We start from the raw sequence: 21,134 nt of genomic DNA, 5'->3' as shown, positions 1-21,134 counted from the left end.
CCCCCCCCCGTATGTGTATGCATGTGTGTGGCCAGTCACTGGGGATCGGAGACTAGGGCTGAGGCTGGGCACCTGGTGATAGGCTCCTTCTGGAATGGGGCCACACTGTAGCACGTATTCCTCAAGGAGCTGATAGGGCAGCCCACCACGGCCATGTACACCGGGATGACAGTGACCGGCAGGTCTCCCACCTGCAAGCACATCAGCTCTTTGTGAGTGAGAGCCACTGCATTTCCGTCAGGCAAAGCTTCCGCTTGTCCAACTAGCCCAGGGTCCCCAGGACTCAGTTCCTGCTGACTAGCCTCCCTCACTGCGCAGTCCCCAGGTTAGGCACCCTTAGCCTGGGCTACTTCACCCCTAGCTCCTGGCTGCCCTTCCTTCCCGTCACAGCCCTGCTGTCTCTACTGATCTATTAGCCTCAGGGCCTCTGCCCTCCTAGGGCCTCTTTGTTCAAATTTCTCTATCTTTTAGTTTCTTAAGGACTGTCTGTGTGAACAGACCGGCTAGCAAACGATGAAATGCAGAGATCCGGGTCAGGCTGAGGAGCATGGGGAGCTGTTACCGCCTCGTTACTCCATACTGTTCTTCCCAGCCTGCCCTGTACAGCATGGAGACCCAGAAGGCTCTGCCACGCAGGGGGACCCTCCTGTCTGACGCATCTCAGCCCTGCCCGCAGAAGCAGTGGAGGGTGTGAGCGGGCAGCACCCGGCAGCAGCTGTGCCTGGAGAGGCTGCGGGCCACAGCTGGCAGGGAGGAGACTAGGAATGGCGTGCCCACAGGCACGTCCTTACCACGCAGAGGAGCTCATCCCAGTACTCGCCCCACATGTTGGCACAGCCTGTGATGTCAATACACAGCTCCTGGTAGGCTCCCAGCATGCCCTGAGAGATGTGGGGAAGGAAGGCAGCTCCCTTCCTGTGAGATAACATGCTCTCCACAAAGTCTGGGGAGGACAGAATGTGGAGGGTCAGGGCATTGGACTGAGAGTGAGGGGCAAAATCCCCAAGGGTTAGTAAGGCTTGGCCTGGTAGAGAGCCACTGTGCAACCTCTCCTCAGTCAGGTGGCCTGCTTGCCCATGCACGGTCTTGTACTTCCTCTGAAGTCAAGCTGCTGCCAGCCCAAACCAAAACCATGTCCTATATACATGCCTCAGGCCCTGGCAGGGGAAACCCTTGGCCATCTTGGGGATTTTGCTGATGAAGGCACTGAGAGGGGGTCTCTGGCCGCCCCTCCCTCCTTGGCAGGCGCTGGCCCACATCGTCAGAAGGCCACATCAAACCTGACTCTGCCCGTGGCGTGGGCCCGACACTTGCCACGCTGGTGTCGCTTACCCAGCCTTTCCTTCTTGGCCACGTGCTCCTGGATGCGCGCCGTCTTTAGCAGGGCCGGAGGCACGTCAGGGCTTCACACAGGGAGAGAGGATAGTATGGAGGTAGTCAGTCCCTCCCACACCCCGAGCCATAGCCTGTGGCAGCCTTCTGAGCCACACGAATGCCCAGTGAGGCCATCCCGCAGTGCGCGCCCTGGGAAATGCCCCAGGAAGATGCTGAGACTCACATGCTGGTCTTCTTGCACAGGCTGTCCTGGGAGCTCCCGAAGTACTCCAGCGTGAGGGTGAACGGAGTCTGTATCGGGGAGCAGTTTGTCAGGATGATCTGGCGGATCACGGGGGTCCTCAGTGGCACCTTCGAGCCGAAGTCCAAGCACGGCTCCTCCTGGGTAGTGCTGGTGGCGCTGCTGTCCCACACCACAGACGCTATGTTACCCACCACCCTTGCTCCCATTCAGAGAGCCACCTGGGTTCGGTGGGGGAGTAGTCCTGAAACCCAACTTAATTCTTGATTCCCTCCTCATGGAGCGCCAGACCCCAACCCTGAGCTTCTCGCCAATCCACAGTACCAGAGGTGTACTCAGGCTGTACAAATTGCCCCAGTGGCGTGAGAAAGGAATGTTTCCCGGTTGCTGGGCCTCATGTGGGAAAACCTGCAGAGGATCCCTGCCATCTCCTGCCTCGCAGTGTGTATGGGTGGTGTGGAAAGGTTTCTGTAGAGATGGTGAGGCCTGTGACAACTTGGGAGCCTTCTCTCTGCTGTGGGAGTCTGCTTGGGAGGAGTACCATTGTGCAGTGCCAGCCCTCCACGTGGCTGCACCTACCCTGGACTCACCTTCTGGCAGATTCCACTACGGAGATGGTCACCTGCAGTCCCAGAGGCTTCCCTGAGATGCCCAGGGCCAGTGGCTCCTCCATGCCAGACACGTGACAAGGGAGAACCAAATTGGTCAGCTTTCCCTGCAGGAAGGTGATCCACAGGTCGGTTTCGGGGCTGGGGCCTCAGAAGATGAGCCACAGATAATTCAACGTGAAGGCTTTGCCTTCTGCCTGAGGATGGGCCTCCAGAGCCTGCAGTGAGCCATCCTGCCAGCCCAGACAAGCCCCTTAGAGGCTGACCAATATACATGGATATATGTGCCTGCCCTATATATCTGTATATATCCACAGGAAGGTATAATGGTTAATCTTTGTGGTCAATTTTGATGGTGTTTAGAATTGCCATGGAAACAGATGGCTTAGCATGCCTGTGAAGGAGACAGTGTTAACCTGGGTGGGAAGACCCATCTGAAATGTGGGCATTCTGTGCCATGGGAGAAAGTCCTGGGATAACTGTAAAGATCCGAGCTGAACACCAGCATTCATCCCTCTCTGCTTCCTGTTTGTAGGAGTGATTTGACGTGGCTAGGCTTCCCTGCCATGATGCTCTGCAACCTCAAACTGCGAACAGCGTGATAAACCTCTCCTTCCTTGAGATGCTTTTGTTACGATAGTGAGAGAAGTAACTAAAGAGGGAGAGTCCACAGAGCGGCTTCCAGAGACGGGGCAGAGAGCAGCACATGTTCTTTGACGGGCAGCAGGAAAGGGTTCTGTGCTAGGCTCGGCCTATGTGACGGGCACCCTGGCACCCAGGCTCAGCTGTGTGTGAAGGCCCCGTTGGACCTGTGTCTGCCATCGAGGGGTGAGGAGTTGGGCCTTTAAGTCCCTGAAAGCTGGCGCCTGACCTCCACATGCAGTGGCATGTGCTCGCACACTCTCACACGCACACCCACAACAACCAACCAACCAAAAAGACAAAAAGAAAAGAAAAAAGAAACTGTTTTTAAGAAGTTGAGGGTGCTTCTCTTCCCAGAAGATATGAAAAGAGATTGCCAGCAACACTCAAGCGAGTGTCCCTCTGTGATGGCATCCCTCGGGGATACTCCAGGGAGAATCAGAGCCTCTCCTGGGAAAGATGCTAGCCACTCTTAGCCTCCCTCTGTATCTGTAGTATCCAGAACAGTGCCTCCCTTGAACAACGGCTTTGGCCTGGGGACAGCTGGACAACTGGGCTATCTGAGGTCACAGAGGGTCACCTAGAGAAAAGCAGAGGAAGTGACAACATGGTCAGTGTGTCTTGAGGCACGTCTGAGCCTCCACTGGGTTCTCTAGCCTTGTGGCCTCAGACAGTGGGTCCAGCGTGAAAGGAAGTCCATTAAGTGGCCTGTCCACTCGTGAAGAGCAGGAGCAGGGTGTGTGATGGGCCTCCAGGGAGCATGGGTACCGCTGGGTAGATAGGGTGACTTGCCTCGCTCACCTCTGTGTGTGCTGTCAACTCCAAGGTGAGTTGGAGCTCTTCACTGGGGCCCAGCAGGCCCTGTGTGGGAGAGACTGTCATTGTGCACAAATCTGCTTGAGGTCCCAGGAGCTGTAAGACACAGGACAGGATTATCGTCTTGTGAGGCTACCAGATGGAGCAGGATCTACACAGACTGCTAACCCAGCAGGCTGGACAGGGCTGAGCACTTCAAGAAAACAACAACAACAACAGCAACCACAACAACAACAACCACAACAACAACCACACAGAGCCTTCTCTCCTTCCCAAGCCTGGGTGGGCTTCACTGTCCACCATGGAGTTTCCTGAACAAACCGGGCAACCCACTGTGCTGGACAGCAGAAGGCGAGCCACCTTTGAGGTCTGTCTCATGGTGCTCTCAGAGCAAGCTCCAGTGACAACCACAGGGACATTGCCATGACCAGGCTCCCAACAACTGTGTGGACCAGCTGTGGACTGTGCTGGCTGGGAGGTCCCAGCTGTGTCCCAGGGAACCAGAATTTCTTAAGGATGGGGCCATGAAAGGTCAGGCAAGATGAACTGTTCCCTAAGGAGCCACACATTGCTGTGAACGGTGAAGAGAGCAGAAGGCTCTGGGAAGGAGGGAGGGAGGGAGGCTGAACGTTTCTTCTGGAAGGCGGCCATTCAGAGGGCGGGGCCGCACACATCTCGGTCACCTTTCCCCAGTGGAACCGGGTGGGCAGGAGTGTGCCATTGACAAGCGTGGTCCTTGACTTTGTGGGCACGCCCAGGTAGAGGTTGCTGAACTGCAAGTGGCTGTTCTTCAGGTACACGTGAGGCTGCTGCACCTCAGCATACACGGGAAGGTAGCTGAAACACAGGAAATCAAATAGCACGTGGATCAGAAAGGGAAAAAACAAAACAAAACTATCGCAATTTATAAAATGGCAGCATGAGGGTGTCTTTGCAGAAAGTCTTGAGGAATCTGTTAATATAATAAGAAACAAAAGAAACAAACAAAAGCCAGACCAAAGCACATCACCACAACCAACAACGAAACAGTTACGGGTAGTGTGCACATTTACAGCCCCAGAGGCAGAGACAGGTGGATCACTGTGAGTTCACAGCCAGCTGGTATGTGGGGAGTTTCAGGCTGGGGCTGCAGAGTGAGACCCTGCCTCCAGAAAACCAAAAGTAACAAAAACCAAGCATAACTCTTAAAACCAACTTTGTCACAGCTTCAGCAAACATACAGGATTGTTAGTCAAAACATAGCCATAGTCTTATACTTTAACATGAGCATGTAGAAACAAAATGTTTAAATTTTAAATCACTCAAAGTTGAAACAGGAGAAAATTTAAGGATACTCAGGGCTTATTTCAGAATGGTCACTCATTTCTTCCTGTTCCTAATCAAAGGAAAAATTATTCTTCTGTCATTACTACAAGAATCGAGACTTTCCTGTCCTAGTTAGCTTTAACTGTCAATTAGACATGGCCTAGTCATCTGGGAAGGGGGTCTCAGTTGAGGGATTGATTGTCCAGATCAGATTGGCCCTGTAGACATGTGTGGGGGTGAGGATTGTATGAACTGTAACTGAAGCAGGAGGGCTCTGCCCACTGTGGGCAGCACCATTCCCTAAGCAGGCAGTCCTGAGCTGTATAGAAAAGTTAGCTGGGCATGAGCCTGAGAGGGAGCTAGTCAAGTTCCTCCATGTTTCCTGCTGCTAGTTCCTACCCAGACTTCCCTTAGCCATGATGCACTATGACCTGGAAGTACAAGCAAAATAAATCCTTTCTATAAAAAGTCTTGAGTCTTATCCCAATCAACATTCAGCCTCCAGAATTTGTTGAAGCTATTGAGTGTTCCTTCCATGACTGGCTCCAACTGCCTTCTGCTTCAGGGAAACTGACCTGCTTTCTGTGTTTGACTCTCCCTGGGATTCGGGTGGTACTCTGGGCTGTGTCCTCAGTTCACTGATGGACATAAAGAGGTTTGCTTTTGTATGCTTTCCCCCGCCCCTTGTCCTGAGCTTGATGGACAACTGCTCTGTCTAGATGGCTGTAGGTGCTTTGTAGTATGATTAAAATTTATGGTGAGTTGATGGGGTAAGCAAAGGAGGTTATCCTAGAGAGTCAAGATGGGCCTGTCAATAATCTCAGAGGCCTTAAAACCAAGAACCTGGGCTTGCCTGGCCAGCTATACTCAGGCAAGAAATTATACATACATACATACATATATACACAGACACACACACATATATGCACGCATACATACAGTTTGTATATTATATAATATAGAGTACATATACACTGTATAGTATGTATAACATAATACATAGTCTTGCTAAGTATCTTTGACAGTGCTTAAATTCATGAAATTCTTATTTCAACTGTCTAAGTGCTGGTATTACAGGCATGCACTATGTATGGCTGAAGCATAGTCTCACACGTGTGTGTGTGTGTGTGTGTGTGTGTGTGTGAAGCATAGTCTCAAGCGTGAGCATGTGCGTGTCTAGGCCTGAGATGAATGTCAATGTTGGGCATCTTCCTGAAATGCCATCTACCTTATTTTTCGAGGCAGGATCCAACTAAGCTGGTGAGCCAGTGAGACCTGGGGCTCTGCCTGTCTCTGCCTCCCCAGCGCTGGGGCTACATACACATGCAGCTGTGCTTGGCTTCTTATGAAGATGCTGGGGTTATACACATGTGCTGCTGTGCTCCGCTGCTGCTGCTTCTTCTTCTTCTTCTTCTTCTTCTTCTTCTTCTTCTTCTTCTTCTTCTTCTTCTTCTTCTTCTTCTTCTTCTTCTTCTTCTTCCTCCTCCTCCTCCTCCTCCTCCTTCCTCCTCTTTCTCCTCTTCCTCCTCCTCCTCCTTCCTCCTCTTCTCCCTCCTCCTCCTCCTCCTCCTTCTTTTGTGTTTTTGTTTTTGTTTTTGTTTTTGTTTTTGAGACAGGGTTTCTCTGTGTAGTCCTGGCTATCCTGGAACTCACTCTATAGACCAGGCTGGCCTAGAACTAAGAAATCCGCCTGCCTCTGCCTCCCAAGTGCTGGGATTAAAAGCATGTGCCACCACACCCAGCTTGTGCTCCGCTTCTTATGTGGGTGCTGAGATTTCACATGTGCGCAGCTATGCTCGGCTTCTTATGTGGGCGCTGGATCCAAATTCCAGTGTGCATGCTTTCACAGCAAGCACTTCGTTAACTTCCCAATCTCCCCAAACCCCAAAATTGTATTTTAATAAATATATTGTTGTTCTATCTCTCTGGTGGGGTCTAGACTGGCACGATACTATAAAAAACCCAATCTATAAGTAAATATAAAAGATGGAATAGATTTATTTTTTTCCCTGTAACTCATTTCTTTTATCTAACCTAACAGAGAACTACAAAAGCCAGTAATTGATTCTGCGTTGCTGGGCCTGGTGTGCACCTCCCAGAAGCTGGCAGAATTACAAAGAAAATGGACAATTCAACCAGAACGGGTTGGAGACCTCAATAGCTTACTTTTAAGAATGAACTGAACTCCACTTAATGTTTGGCTGTGGGTGTCGGGCAGAAGGACTGTAGGGGTCAAAGATGCCAGGGGAACACAGAATCAACTAAGCAAGGCTCACAGGGGTTTGGAGACGGAAGGGATGGACAACCATGGAGCCTGCATGGGTCTGAGCTAGGTCCTTGCACATATGTTGTGGCTGCATAGTTGATGTTCTTGCTGGACCCTAACAGTGGGAGTGGGGAGTGTCTCTGACTTCTGTCAGGTCGTGGGCCTCTTGCCCTGCTGCTGGGCTGCCTTGTCCTGCCTAGAGAAGAGGGTGTCTCATCGTAACTTTGTATGCCATATTCAGTGGACATCCCTGGGAGGCCTGCTGCTTTCTGAAGGGAAATGTAGGAGGAGTGGATCTGGGGGTGAGGGGAGGGATGAGGGGCATTGGGAGGAGTGGAAGGGGGATGCAACATATGAGTCAGGATGTAACACACGAGAGAAGAAAGAAAAAGAATGAGCAGAACTAAGATGTACAATGACATGGAAGGCTTGAACACCTTACACCCCAGCCAGACAAACACACACACACACACACACACACACACACACACACACACACACACACAGAGCACTCTTACACCCCAGCCAGACTAACAGACACACACATACAACACTTCACCCAACAGAAGTGTAGTGGGAAATTAGCAGAGCCAGTGTCCCTGGCACGAATTCCTGAGTGAAGGCACGTGGACTCTGAAGCAGCCTTTTGTAAACAGTCGATGATGGACTGTTATCTGAGGCTTATGGAGCTGTTTTGTCTGTCTGTATGGCTGAGAATTGCTTGGGTTCCTTCAGACAAGTCCCAGACCAGAGAAGAGGTTTTGGTATTCGGGAACTGACTTTCTAACAGTGCCTTTGTGTGACAATAAAGAGGCTTCTGCAAAGTGGCTCGGAGTTAAGTTCATCAGAGCTGAGCCCGTGTGGGTCTGAGCTGAGCCCACGTGGGTCCAGGTTCCTGTGAACGATGCTTGCAGAGGAAACAGGAGGTGCTGGGGTTCCAGCCCAGGGGAGAAACGATGCAGGCTGGGCCCGAAGCTGGGGTTCCCTAACTCCTGGACAACCAGATGCCTCTGGGAACCGTGAGGCTGGGGATGGGGGTGGGGGGAGGGGGTTCTGGTTTAGCGCAGGGGTGAGTGTCAGGGGCACAGAGGGACCTTAGGCTGCTTGGATCTGATGAAGTCTTCGCTTCATGGTGGTTCTTGTCCAAATTGTTTATTGGTAGGAGAAAATGAATGCCTATGACTTACTCAGGGTGGACCAGAGATTAAATGCCTTTTGCAGGAAGGAATGTTCAGGAAGGGCAGCTTCTTGGCCAAACCCTCTGCCAGCCCGTCTAGATAAAGTATAAGCATGGGGAACTCTGCTCTGTGCTACAGTCCTCATGCTGGGTGTTGTGGTCACATGTCCCAGGTCAGGAAGCAGGCCAGGAGTAGGTGAAACACCGTGAGAATTTACTGGGGTTGCTGAATCTGCTCAGCCTTCCCAGTTTTTGTCTGGTGATGCGGTTCCACTTGCCCCACACCCCTGCTGCTAGCAAAAGCCGCAGCGCATGCTGCAGTGTCTCTCTCCCTGATCATACCTTCAACCAGTCTGTGGCTTGGCTTCTCTTGATAGTATTATTAAAGTAGAAAAACATTTAACTTTGTAAGGTTCAAGTTCTTTCCTACTGTGGGTGTTCTGAGTTAGGCCAGACGACCAGAAAGATTAAAAACACCACCACTGCCACCACCACCGTTTTATAAAACACATCAAAAGTGTCGGTGATGATTTTGTGCCCGTTCTCTGTGACCTGGGGCGTCTCCAGTTTCCCATTCTTCCTCTTGCTAGGAAATAGCCCGTGGTAGCCAGAAGACAGACAGACAGACGGCCTGCGCTGCCTGGCCTGGGTGCTGGCAATCAACACTGGTCATCTGGGAGAGCAGCAAGAACTCATCCCCGAGCTGTTTCTCCAGCCCCGTGTCTAGTTTTAAATTCAGAAACATCTCTAGATAAGCACATAGTTGTACAAACTATAAATGCGGTTTGGAAACGGTCTGCTGCCGTCCTCCCCGTGCCACCACCCCGCCGTCCTCCCCCATGCCACCACCCCGCCGTCCTCCCCGTGCCACCCACCATGCCATCCTCCCCTGTGCCACCGACCCCACCGTCCTCCCTGTGCCACCAACCCCACCGTCCTCCCTGTGCCACCACCGTGCCATCCTCCCCGTGCCACCACCCCGCCGTTCTCCCCGTGCCACCACCCCGCCGTCCTCCCCGTGCCACCACCCCGCCGTTCTCCCTGTGCCACCACCCCGCTGTCCTCCCCGTGCCACCACCCCACCATTCTCCCTGTGCCACCACCCCACTGTCCTCCCTGTGCCACCACCCCGCTGTACTCCCNCGTGCCACCACCCCGCCATCCTCCCCGTGCCACCACCCCGCCGTCCTCCCCGTGCCACCACCCCGCCGTTCTCCCTGTGCCACCACCCCGCTGTCCTCCCCGTGCCACCCCCCCGCTGTACTCCCCCGTGCCACCACCCCGCCGTCCTCCCCGTGCCACCACCCCGCCGTCCTCCCCGTGCCACCACCCCGCCGTCCTCCCCCATGCCACCACCCCGCCGTCCTCCCCGTGCCACCCACCATGCCATCCTCCCCTGTGCCACCGACCCCACCGTCCTCCCTGTGCCACCAACCCCACCGTCCTCCCTGTGCCACCACCGTGCCATCCTCCCCGTGCCACCACCCCGCCATCCTCCCCGTGCCACCACCCCGCCATCCTCCCTGTGCCACCCCCCGCCATCCACCCTGTGCCACCACCCTGCCGTCCTCCCCGTGNCACCCACCATGCCATCCTCCCCTGTGCCACCGACCCCACCGTCCTCCCTGTGCCACCAACCCCACCGTCCTCCCTGTGCCACCACCGTGCCATCCTCCCCGTGCCACCACCCCGCCGTTCTCCCCCTGCCACCACCCTGCCGTCCTCCCCGTGCCACCACCCCGCCTTTCTCCCCATGCCACCACCCTGCTGTCCTCCCCGTGCCACCACCCCGCCGTCCTCCCCCATGGCACCCACCCTGCCATCCTCCCCTGTGCCACCACCCCGCTGTCCTCCCCTGTGCCACCCACCCCACCATCCTCCCCTGTGCCACCCACCCCGCTGTACCTCCCCTGTGCCACCCACCCTGCTGTACCTCCAGGACCCGTTCTCCACTTCCAGCTCCAGGACTGTCTGCAGCCGCTGACACTGGGAGGCCTCAAGGGTGATGGTCACTCTGCACTCCCCCAGAGGGAGAAGCTGGCCACGGAAAGGCTGGATGTTGAAGGGGGACACCTGAGGCCGATGCAGAGAACAGTGAAGATGTGAGGCTGATGCGAGGGAACCAAGGTGCTGCAGGTTGCCTAGGCCTGACCAGGGTCACCCCCAAGATGCCCCTGGAGCTCACAGGCATGAGGCCAAGGAGAAGGCAAGCAAGCGTGGGGCCATATCTGGGTGAGATCGTTAGGAAAAAGACAACAAAACCTAAGTGTTCAGGCAAGGGGATAGGCAAGGCAGAGGTGGCCGCTCCCTGGCACAGATTTAAGAGGTGGGAGCCAGAAGAAGGCGACTAGGGTGGGAGAGGGAGGCTGAGAAGACCAAAGAGGAACAGGAGGGGGGCTTGGGTGCTCTGGAGGAGGTGCCCTGCGCAGGCCCAGGCTAACCTAGGACAGCTTCAGCTGAGGCTAGCCTTCAGGTTCTCGGGTAAGCCCCCTGGGGTGGGCAGAAGTTACAGATAGAGGAAGGCTTTCCTTCTTGTATCAGTCCTGGTATTCTCTCCCCCACCCTCCCGCCCCAGGATCGAGTCCTCTGTCAGCAAACACACCCCTCCTCATACAAAAGGGAGAGAGCAGACAGATGACAAGAAACGACCAAGACAGTGTCCCACAGTGTCTTCTCTGGGAAGGGACCCCTATCCCAACCCCTGCCCCTGATGGGACGGCACCTGTGGGACTGAGAAGCCTTGGGTCCCAAGAGGGCCACATTGGTTAATGGAATGTCATTGGAAGGCCACACCAGAAAGGATATTTGCTCTCCCTTCAGTGAGACCAGGACAATGGGCGTGAGGGCCACACTGCCTGGAGGTGCCTCCCGATCAGGATTGACCCCATCCTAGCGTCATCGGAGAAGGACCATGAATTTCTGACCCTTCTGTCTCAGAGCGCTATAAATGCAGGCATGTGCCACCATGCTGTGTGTGTGTGTGTGTGTGTGTGTGTGTGTGTGTGTGCGTGTGTGCTTTGCTTGGGATTGAAAGCAACTAACAGCTCACACCCCCAAACTTGAGTTTTCTTTGTAGAGCCCTCAGGTTTGAGCTGCCAGACGCCACCTGGTGGCAGGTACTCAAACTGCAACGTTTTCCTGCAGAGGTGGCCGTGGCTCCTTCCTGTTTGAATTGCCTGTTTGAGTTCTGGACTCAGGCTGCTTCTAAGGAGAACCTCCACACTACCTTCTTCTGCATCCAGTGTTCGAAAAGAGGGGACAGGAAACGCCGGTGGAATTGGGGGCTGGGGGAATGAATTCCACCCTGCCTCCACTACTGCCTCAGGGCAAGGATCCCAGTTCAGACAAGAGCCAAGGGTGAGTGTCCCGTGGGGAGGCCTGCAGGGTCCCACTTACATCCTCATGCCTCTCTGCCAGGCACACTGGGCTCTCCTTCAAATGCCACACGGCAAAGAGCTGGCTGATATTCCGGATCTGCATGGAGATGGAAGCCTTCTTTCCCAGGCGAAGCAGACCGAACTGAAGGGCTGGGACATCAATGACCACGGCAGGTCCCTGGAACACCAGAGGGGCGTGACACTGCCTGACCGGGAAGTGGCTGGGTCCTAACCTCTCCAGGCATTTACCAGCCGCCCAGTTCCCACCCACCCACGGCACCTTAAATGAGGCCTCGATGTGGAGTACCACCGGGCACGGGGAGTCTTTGATTTCACACTCCAGGTCCTGGCTGACTGAGCCAGGCGCCCCACCCGTTAGGTTCAACTCAAAATATCCGACCTCGTTGGGCTCTGGAGAGGAAGAGGACACGGAGGTAGAGATCAGAGGTGGGGTGAGTTCCTTCCAGGCCAAGGCTGGATTTGACCGCAGGACATCCAGGGTCTTGTACGGGTACCCTTGCATCATCCAGCCAGGGGAGGCCACACCCTCCTGCAGGCGAGCTACCTATCACCCCGGAGCAGGGCTCCACTTCGATGATGTGGCAGTGGCTGGTCTTCCCCCACAAGTATCTGATGGGTGACTTGCTGTTGTTCCACATCTGAAAGACACACGCCAGTCCAGGCTGCCTGGGCACTGCCCTTCCATATCAAATCAGAACCTGCTGGAAGACGGTGGGACCACGGGCTCCCGAGGGATCACGGGATGCTCTGCTGGCTGCTGACCGTCTGAAGCCCCAGGCCTCCCTCCCAAGAGGCACCTTTCCCTCATGATGTAGGCATACAATACCACATCCTGCTGAAGACCCAGGAAAGAGTTCCACAGCCCTGACTTCAGAAGATTCTGGTACACTGGTAACATAAGTGAGACGAGCCTGGCCCGGGACCACCATATACACGGGGGGGGGGTGTCCCCTGAACAGGACTGGGCTCCATGTTGCAACCTACTTAACTCTATCTGGACTATACCTACAGCTAACTACAGCATCGCTTGGACCAGCCGAAGCTGGCGAGAGGATGCCTGACCTTAAAATCTTTCTTCACGGTGATGCCAATGTAGTTCTCTCCGGGGATGATGAGGGCGTAAGGCTCTAAAAGAACCTGGAAGGGTTCTGCCAAGCCTTTCACCTCGATTTCCAGGACGATCACGTTATCCACGGAGTAGGAGTAGTCCCCCAGATTCTCCAGCCCTGAGCTGAACAGAACCCACTCTGAACTGGAACTGAGCATGGCCCGGCCTCTATCCCACATGTTTGGTCTTGCTCCGTTACCCCCCAACCCCCAAGCACACAGTCATGTGACAAAGTCTACACTGTGACAGTGCAAAGTGACAGCAGATCAGCTGAGAGCCTGGGGCACAGACCTGCTGCCTCCAGGGACAGAGCACGTCCTCAGACTGAGCCCTGGGCACTGTGCCTTTTGGAGACCCACCTCTAGCCAGTGCACCATGCAGACCTCCCCAAAGCACCCCAAAGCACGCAGACAGTGACCAGACAGGCTGCCCAGGGGTAGCAGCGAATCTCCCTTACCTAGGCTCACGCCCTGCTCACCTTAAGGGCTCGGGGACAGCTTCTAGAACCATTTGCAGTACACTGTGGAAACACTTGAGCTGCAAGAGAAACACAGCGTGATAACCAGACCTGCCTTCCAGACAGGCTGCCTGCCTGCAGCGACCTAGGGAACGGGCAGGAATTCCTCTTTCCTGAGTCAGGGTGACAGAGGACTCTCAAAGATAGGCTATCTCCCAGGGTCCTCTCTCCACCTTAGCAGAATGAGATCCCTGCCAGGGCAGCAAAGAGAGCCCCAGCCCCCAAGTCGGATATTGGCTTCCATTAACATCCTCGCCTGGTGTGTTTAAGGTGCCACCCCTTCCCGTGTACAGCAAACACTCGCATGCTGGCTCCGGAAGTAGCCATGCCCCTCTCAGGCTCGGGATGGCTAAAACCAGAGCCCTGGCCCAGCCCTGTGGCAGGCCGGCATTTGGTCAGGAGCTCATGCCTTGCTCCATAGGGGCTGCGGAGGGATGGTGGAGATGTTTATGTGCTTTGATGTAGCTGAACTGTGAAAGTCACCGGGGCTGAGGGACAAGCACAAGGCTGTCTTTGGGGGTGGGGTGGGGGACATGTGGCCAGAACCAAGAAACAAGCTGCCAAATCCTGCACACCAGACTGGCATTGCAGCCCATGTGCCTCTCCAGGCCCAGCTGTAATTTCAGGATCTTTCAGGAACATAGATGGGGGTTGGGGGAGGACACACACACACACACACACACACACACACACAGCCCACAACCCCCGTCACTGGCTAAGGAATGACCTTGTAAGGTGAAAACCTCAGGATGAACTCATGGTCCGCGTGGGGCTGGAGGATGCCCTTCTCGGGGATGATGGAGAAGGCTGTCTCCCTGTCAGGGTGGCACTTGATGCTGTCTGAGCTGTGTGTCTCCCCAGGCATCAGAGGCTGCAGGTTGGGCTTCATGATCTGCCAGTGGAAGGCCAGCTCCACGTGTCTGTGGGGGCGACCAACCGTTCAGTGGGCTGTGGGTTCAAGGCCATGTCTCCCCCTCAAGGCCCTCCCACTAGATGGATGATCGGTCTGCTCTATTCTGGACAAGAAGTGACCAGATCAGGCTTCAAGCTTTTCCCACAGAGGAGCTGAGAGTAACTTAGGTAAAGACAGCAAGGGAGTCCAAAGTGGAGACCCACTGCCCGCCACCATAGCAGCTGGAGACTGAAACCACAGTGAGTCAGGGGAGGTGGGAAAGGCGAGATGTCATACACTAACTGTTACACTAGAGGAGTCCAGGCTGTTCTGAAGTGTTCCCTGCCACCCGAGCTGTTTCTGGTTTCCCTACCACACTCTCACCTCTGCCTCCAGCCATGGCCTGCTGGGATGATAGCTGTATTCACAGACCCACTAGCTATGAACAGGGACAGTGTCAGCTCTATAGCACCAGGAGGGACAGGACTCAAGGCATGCGGCTGGGGTGGTGGGGTGCCGGATCAGTCCCTCCTATCATGCCAAGCGGCTGACTCCTGTGTCCCAGGGCAGCTGGGGCTGGAGGCTCACTAAGTTTAAGGCTGATGAATGTGATGATGGAAGGCTGCCCGAGAAATATCCTGACAGTGAGGGCTGAGCCTAAAGATCCAGCCTGGGATCTGGAAGGCGTCCATGCTATGAACACGGAATGGCATCTCTGGAAAATCCTCTTTAGATACCTACTCAGACATGCCAGAGGGGAATAGGATTCAGTGGTATGACTGGAGAAACGGAGTGCAGGAGAGGGAAGGACGCAGGACAAACACACCAACGCTGCTTAAGAAAGCCTTGTTAACCATTTTATAGTTACCTATGAGTATATAAGCTACACATATATGTGTGTGTACATGTACATACACAGACGCACACACACACACATGCATAGACGCACACAGACACACAATACGCATACACGTACACATATACCCAGACAGGAACACATACAGACACAGACATAGACACACAGATACACACACACACACACACACACACACACACACACACAGATACACACACAGACACACAGATACACACACAGACATGAACACAGATACATACACACACACACAGACTGGCATGGTGAGCAGGCAACAAGCACATAGTGCCACCTGGCTTCCCCCGGAGATGAAGAACCGACAGGTCCACGCTGTCCAGCACAGTCGCTAGTAGCTATCAGTGCCTGCCTAGGACTTAAAAAGAGGCTGGTGCACTGAGGAGGGCCTTGTCATCTGATCTCATTGTAATCGATTTAAACAGAAACAGACGGCTGGGAGGACAGCTCTCCGTGAGCATGGGAGCCCAAGTGACATCTCAGGACCCACACTACAAAAAAGTAAAACGTCCTGGCCTGAGCCAGTCATGGTGATCCCAGCACTCAGGAGGCAGAGGTAGACAGGTCTCTGCCAACGTGAAGCCAGCTTGGTCTACAGAACGAGCTCAAGGTCAGTCAAGGCTACAAGGTGAGACTCTGTACAAAAGAACAACAAAAGCCCGCGTGGTGACCCATGCTCCTAATCCCCAGGTGGGAGGTCCAGAGCAGCCGATCCTCTGGGCTTCCTGCCGGCCTTGCCTAGGCCAACTGCTGAGGACAGTCCCTGATAATGACTCACAAAAACCAAGGTGATGGGACCCGAGGAACCAGAACCAAGCTTGTCTTCTAGCCTGCTCATGCCCTCCACAGAGCCCACAAACATGTGCACCCGAGCCCACCCCAAACATACACACACATTCTTCACTCACACATCACACACACACATACCTCACACACACACCTTACACATCATACACACACCCCTTATACTCCTCACACACACCTTGCACACTTTAGAATCACACACACACACCTTACACATTACACACATATTACAGATCACACACACACCTTACACATCACAAACACACACCCCATACATACTCCTCACATACACTTCTCTCACACACACACCTTGTACACCTTACACATCACACACACTCCTTACACATTACACACACAATCTCACACACACACACACACACCCCGAATAAAGAGAAACAGCCACTCATGTCTAATGGTTGCATGATTGGCGGTGTGACTCAAGATCCTTCCATCTTTCTAGGTCCATTCTGGGTTCACAACTCCCCCTGAGTTAGAAAAACACTCTTGCCTCATGAGGAATAATGGGCTAATTAAGATGGGGCCGCAGTTGTGTGTCAATGACGTGCAGAGCCACTCACGTAGCATTTCTGATGATGAGCTGTTTCCTTGCGGTGGACTGGACATTTTCAGGCTCAAATCGGATAAAGTATTGGGCTGTTAAATCTTTCAGCTCTCCTGGGTCTGGCTCACTTTTTCCACCAGAAATATGAATCAGATCCAAAGCCACCAGCTGCCCCGTTCCTGACAAAGGAGAGTCGTGAGGCTCGTCAAGTATCACCAGAGGCTGCCACAGGACCCATGCCACATCCCATGCAGATGACCTTATCCAGTGTCCCCAGAACATGCAGAAAAGGAAAGTGGGCCTTGAACACCCCCATCCACCCTCAGGTCCGGAGACTTTGATTTGGAGAGCCTTGCATATGATTAATTAATGACTACTAAGTGGAACTGGATGGACAAATGGAAGGGAGGAAAGAAAGAAGGAAAGAAGGGAGGGAGGGAGGAAGGGAAGGAAGGAAGGAAGGGAGGGAGGGAGGAAGAGAAGGAGGGAGGGAGGGAGGGAGGGAGGGAAGGGAGAGAGGAAGAAAGGGAAAGAAAAAACCGTGTGCATCTGTATAACTCAGAAAAATACCCTCTCCAACCCTTCAAAGCCCTAGAGGTGTTAGTGTGAGCCACGCGGGCCACGCGTGACTCTCAGAGTTCAAAGCGGACTCCAAGAGAAAGAATGAAAGACTTCACCTGCAGCCTGGGCACTAGGGGAACAGAGGCTCAGGAGTTCGAGGCAGTGATCCCTCCCCCAGATCCCCTCTCTGCCAGCTGGGGCAGGCACAGCATGCGGCTGCTGTGGTACTGTGGAAAGCCGCTCCTGGAGCCACGCCCCACCTACGATGACCACCTCCTTTATCTGACAGTTGTCACACACGATGATGAAGGTCTCTTCTGCCTTTCCTAGGCCAGTAGGGAGAAACAAGACCTAGGGGAGAGGAAGGGTGTGTGTAACAGAGACTGACAGAGAGCAAGCCTAAAAGGCATGGCAAGGACCGGGGCCTGCCTGTAACCCTCGGCGGTCCGCCTGTAAACCACGCCCCCCTCGCCCCAGCAGTCTGCCTGTAACCCCACTCCCACCCGGGCTGTCTGCCTGTAACGCCCCCCCCCCCACCGGCGGTCCGCCTGTAACCCCCTGCTGGCCTTCTTCCACCAGTGAGGCCTCACCTGTGAAAGGTTCTACAGACTCTGCAAATAATGCCAGCTGCTGAGGAAACTGAAAGAGCTTTTGGGAGACCTTTCAAATTCAAACCGCAATGCTCTACACTGACTTTTTAAATGAATGGAGCTAGTTAGTACGTATGTGGGAGGGTGTCCCACGGAGTGTATTTGGAGGCCAGAGGACGTCCTGTGGGCGTCATCAGACAGCCATATGCATCACCCTGCAGAACACAGCACATGCACCTGTCCAGAACCCACTGATGCTGTGACCTGGGTTGGAACAGTGTGGGCGTGAGTCATGAGAATACAGAGGGGAGGTGATAGTGGGATTTCTGAGGAAGCCACCAAGGGTGAGCAGAAGGGACAGGTCTCATTACCTACCTCCAACAGTATGGCGTACCCTGGGGCCAGCTCAAACACGGAAGGCATTACTCCAAAGGGAGGCTGCTCCACAAAGCCAGTAGTTACAACAGCCTTAAAAAAAGAAAAAGAAAAAGAAATAGGCAGAGGGTTACACAATAGTGTGGAAGAAATCACAAAACTCCGGCGCTCACACTGGAGGCTTCTCCAAATGTCGGCTTTGCTGTCTACGGATTTTAAGGCTCCTCCAGGAACTGGTCCTGTCTGTGCTGGCCACTGAATCCCCTCATTCCCCACGAGCTTATCCGTTCTGTGTCGCAAGGACACTTGTCATCTGCCATCTTGGTAGCAAAACTGTGGTTTTCTCAAGAAACCCTCCAGGGTTGAGACACAAACTGGTGCTTACAAGACCCTGCCGGGCAACAGACATGACTGGGAAGGGAGGCCTCATATTTCTAGGCCAGAAGGCGTGGGGAAATCTACCAGTCACAACAGAAACGACAGTGTACGTGTGAAGTCATTGGTGCCAGGCTGGGGCTACCTGGACAGTGGGATGCTGGGACAGCAGTATACCTTCTGCTCCCTCGTCCCAGCCCATAGGGTCACAGCAAAGAGCCTGGGATACCTATGCTTTTGTGCAATCCCCCTCTTTGAAAGGTCGGCTCAAAACACACTATGTGTAATATGTGTGTGTGTGTATGTTCACATGTGTGTAGGTGCACGTGAGTATGTATGTGTGTTCGTGTGGAGGCCGGAGGACAGCTTCTAATATTGTCCTTCAACAACACTGTCTGCCTGTTTTTGAGACAGGGTCCCTCACTAGCCAGGAACTAGGAACTCACCTAGGAAGGCTGATGGGCCAGCTTGAACCAGACATCTTACGGTCTCCACAGCCTCTGACTGGGATTCTACCACAGTGGCTTTTTTATGTCAGTTCTGAGGACTTAACGGGTTCTCCCACTATCCCCGTCCCCAAAATATCTTTAAGTACTGTGCCAATACGGAATTCAAGCAAAGCTGCCTGCCTGCGGTCTCACATAATGCTCGTATCTGCAATGATAATGCTGCGCATGCGTGGTCGTCTTGGAGCCAGCATTGAAAAATAAAAGAGCCTGGCGGTGGTGGCGCACGCCTTTAATCCCAGCACTTGGGAGGCAGAGGGAGGCGGATTTCTGAGTTCCAGGCCAGCCTGGTCTACAAAGTGAGTTCCAGGACAGCCAGGGCGATACAGAGAAACCCTGTCTTGAACAGCCCCCCCCCAAAAAAAAAGAAAAAAAAGAAAAATAAAAGAGGGCACCGGCCGCAGCCAGGTTTGCACAGGAGCCGTGACTGAAAGCACGCCCCCAACCTCTACACTCTTGTCCTCAGGCCACGCGTGTTGGGTTCCGTTCCTTTCCCGGGCCGCGGTCCATGGCCACTCACCCGGAAACTCGGCGGCGGCCAGCTCTTTTGGGGCATGATACAGAATTTGCCAACGCTGAAGCCCACGTTTTTGCAGATGAATTTGGTTATCTTCACCCCTCCAATGAGGCAGTGGCCGCAGTCCAACACTGGTGACACTGAGACACGGGGAAGAGATTGCTCAGGGAAGGCACGCAGCAAGTAAAGGGGCCTGCTGCCACACCTGAAGACCTGAGTTCAATTCCCCCAGATGGACACAGTGGAAGAAGAGCACCAACTCCTACAAGGTGCCCTCTGTCAACCACATGTGCACCACGGCACAATACACACCTGCGTATAATAAACCCATGAAATAAAAATTTAGTTTTAAAAAAGGACAGCGTATCACTCCAAATGGACCCTGCTGCCATCGTTCTTTCTGAGGTCCAGAGGAGCTCAGAACAGCCCGCCACACTGCCACAGTGGAAGGAAGGATAAATAGGGCACGGCCTGACCCTTGAGTCCCTTGAGCTCTGCCCAGGGTACTGTGAGATCATATGACAGTCAGAGAGACCCAACATGGTCTGGGGGGGGGGGTTGTAAACAAATGGGGGGGGCTAGGTGCAGCTGCAGAAGCTCACACCCCGGAGGGACCAGCTGGGGTTGGGCTTTCCTAAGGAAGCCTTCCTCCCTTCCCCAGCAACAGAGTCAATGTCTTCAGATATTTCCTCTGGGTGCCCAGAAACACCTTCCCCTACGGCCTCAGCCCCTGTGGACTGGAAGGATGGAGGCCTGCTGTGGTAGAAGCTGCTGGAAGGTTCCCTTCAGGACTCTGAAGCCTCTGCCCAAGAGACACAAGGTCTGAGCCACTTCCAGGGACTCCTAAGATGCTGCCCGCCCCTCAAGATGCTTACAGGAGCCCCCCAGGCATGGCTTGATCCCACTGAAGGTGCAGCGCACACACTCACTCACAGGTCAGCACTGGCGGCGGTCTCCGGGCCTGCAGGGGGATTACCAGCGTGTGGGGAGACTGCGTCTCCACCAAAATGAAATCATCAAAATCGCCAAGACAGTCCGGGATGAACTGGACGGTGTACTGGCAGGTCATCCCGGGAGCCACTATTCCGCCTTTTCCTGGGAACATCCCTGTTGACCAATGAGGATGAAGGACCAGCTGCCCATCAGGGCTGGGGCTGATCCACCTGGAATTGTTACAGTGTGTCTATTTCTGCCAAATTGAATATTAACTCTGGAGGGAAGAGAGAGCACTCTGTAAGGCTTGGGAACCTCCTACAAGCTACAAGCTTTATGAGGCCCCCTGTGAGGTTAGATAAGCAGGGAGCCATCACTGAGGGGGAGGAGGCTCTTCCCTCCCTCACAGATGCGGGTGAGGAGGAGCTCCTCATTTGTGACCCTGTGAGAAACCTCAGTAAACACTCTGGTTCACCAAGTTCAACTTGGTTGGAGTGGTTACTTAACTCTGTCCCTGGGGCCTTTCTGGGGTGATGGGATGCTGGCTCACATCTCCCCAGGAAAAGTCATTCGACACTGACCACAGCTGGACCAAGGCCAGGCTGAGCTGCCTGGGGCATGGGGGTGGGAAGGGCACGCATAAGTAACAACATCAAGGTCCAAGCAGGAATGAGAAGACTCATGAGGAATGGATGGAAGGGTGGAGGCTATCTGGCC

The 21,134-nt window shown here is 54.1% G+C and overlaps 1 protein-coding gene across 3 annotated transcripts in view; it reads right to left on the bottom strand.

Moving 5' to 3' along the window:
* Dlec1 (DLEC1 cilia and flagella associated protein) overlaps window positions 1–21,134 on the bottom strand; it is a 47,398-nt gene that overhangs the window by 8,717 nt on the left and 17,547 nt on the right. For 2 of the 3 annotated variants that reach the window (XM_021206539.2, XM_021206538.1), the window contains exons 8-26: window positions 20,418–20,591; window positions 19,488–19,624; window positions 18,087–18,179; window positions 17,382–17,472; window positions 16,577–16,739; window positions 14,141–14,333; window positions 13,375–13,433; window positions 12,851–13,019; window positions 12,333–12,426; window positions 12,048–12,178; window positions 11,787–11,945; window positions 10,324–10,463; window positions 4,326–4,479; window positions 3,628–3,738; window positions 2,167–2,291; window positions 1,559–1,738; window positions 1,333–1,403; window positions 792–943; window positions 73–191 (exon numbers count right to left, since the gene is read on the bottom strand). In XM_021206539.2, the coding sequence (XP_021062198.1) occupies window positions 73–191; window positions 792–943; window positions 1,333–1,403; window positions 1,559–1,738; window positions 2,167–2,291; window positions 3,628–3,738; window positions 4,326–4,479; window positions 10,324–10,463; window positions 11,787–11,945; window positions 12,048–12,178; window positions 12,333–12,426; window positions 12,851–13,019; window positions 13,375–13,433; window positions 14,141–14,333; window positions 16,577–16,739; window positions 17,382–17,472; window positions 18,087–18,179; window positions 19,488–19,624; window positions 20,418–20,591 (2,515 nt within the window). The remainder of the gene's footprint in view (window positions 1–72; window positions 192–791; window positions 944–1,332; window positions 1,404–1,558; window positions 1,739–2,166; window positions 2,292–3,627; window positions 3,739–4,325; window positions 4,480–10,323; window positions 10,464–11,786; window positions 11,946–12,047; window positions 12,179–12,332; window positions 12,427–12,850; window positions 13,020–13,374; window positions 13,434–14,140; window positions 14,334–16,576; window positions 16,740–17,381; window positions 17,473–18,086; window positions 18,180–19,487; window positions 19,625–20,417; window positions 20,592–21,134) is intronic. The other variant, XM_021206540.2, reaches the window with a different exon arrangement.

Source organism: Mus pahari, chromosome 10 (genome assembly GCF_900095145.1).
Source record: "Mus pahari chromosome 10, PAHARI_EIJ_v1.1, whole genome shotgun sequence".
Taxonomy (NCBI): domain Eukaryota; kingdom Metazoa; phylum Chordata; class Mammalia; order Rodentia; family Muridae; genus Mus; species Mus pahari.
Note: the sequence above shows the minus strand (reverse complement) of the source record. Positions and strands in the feature narration are given on the sequence as shown.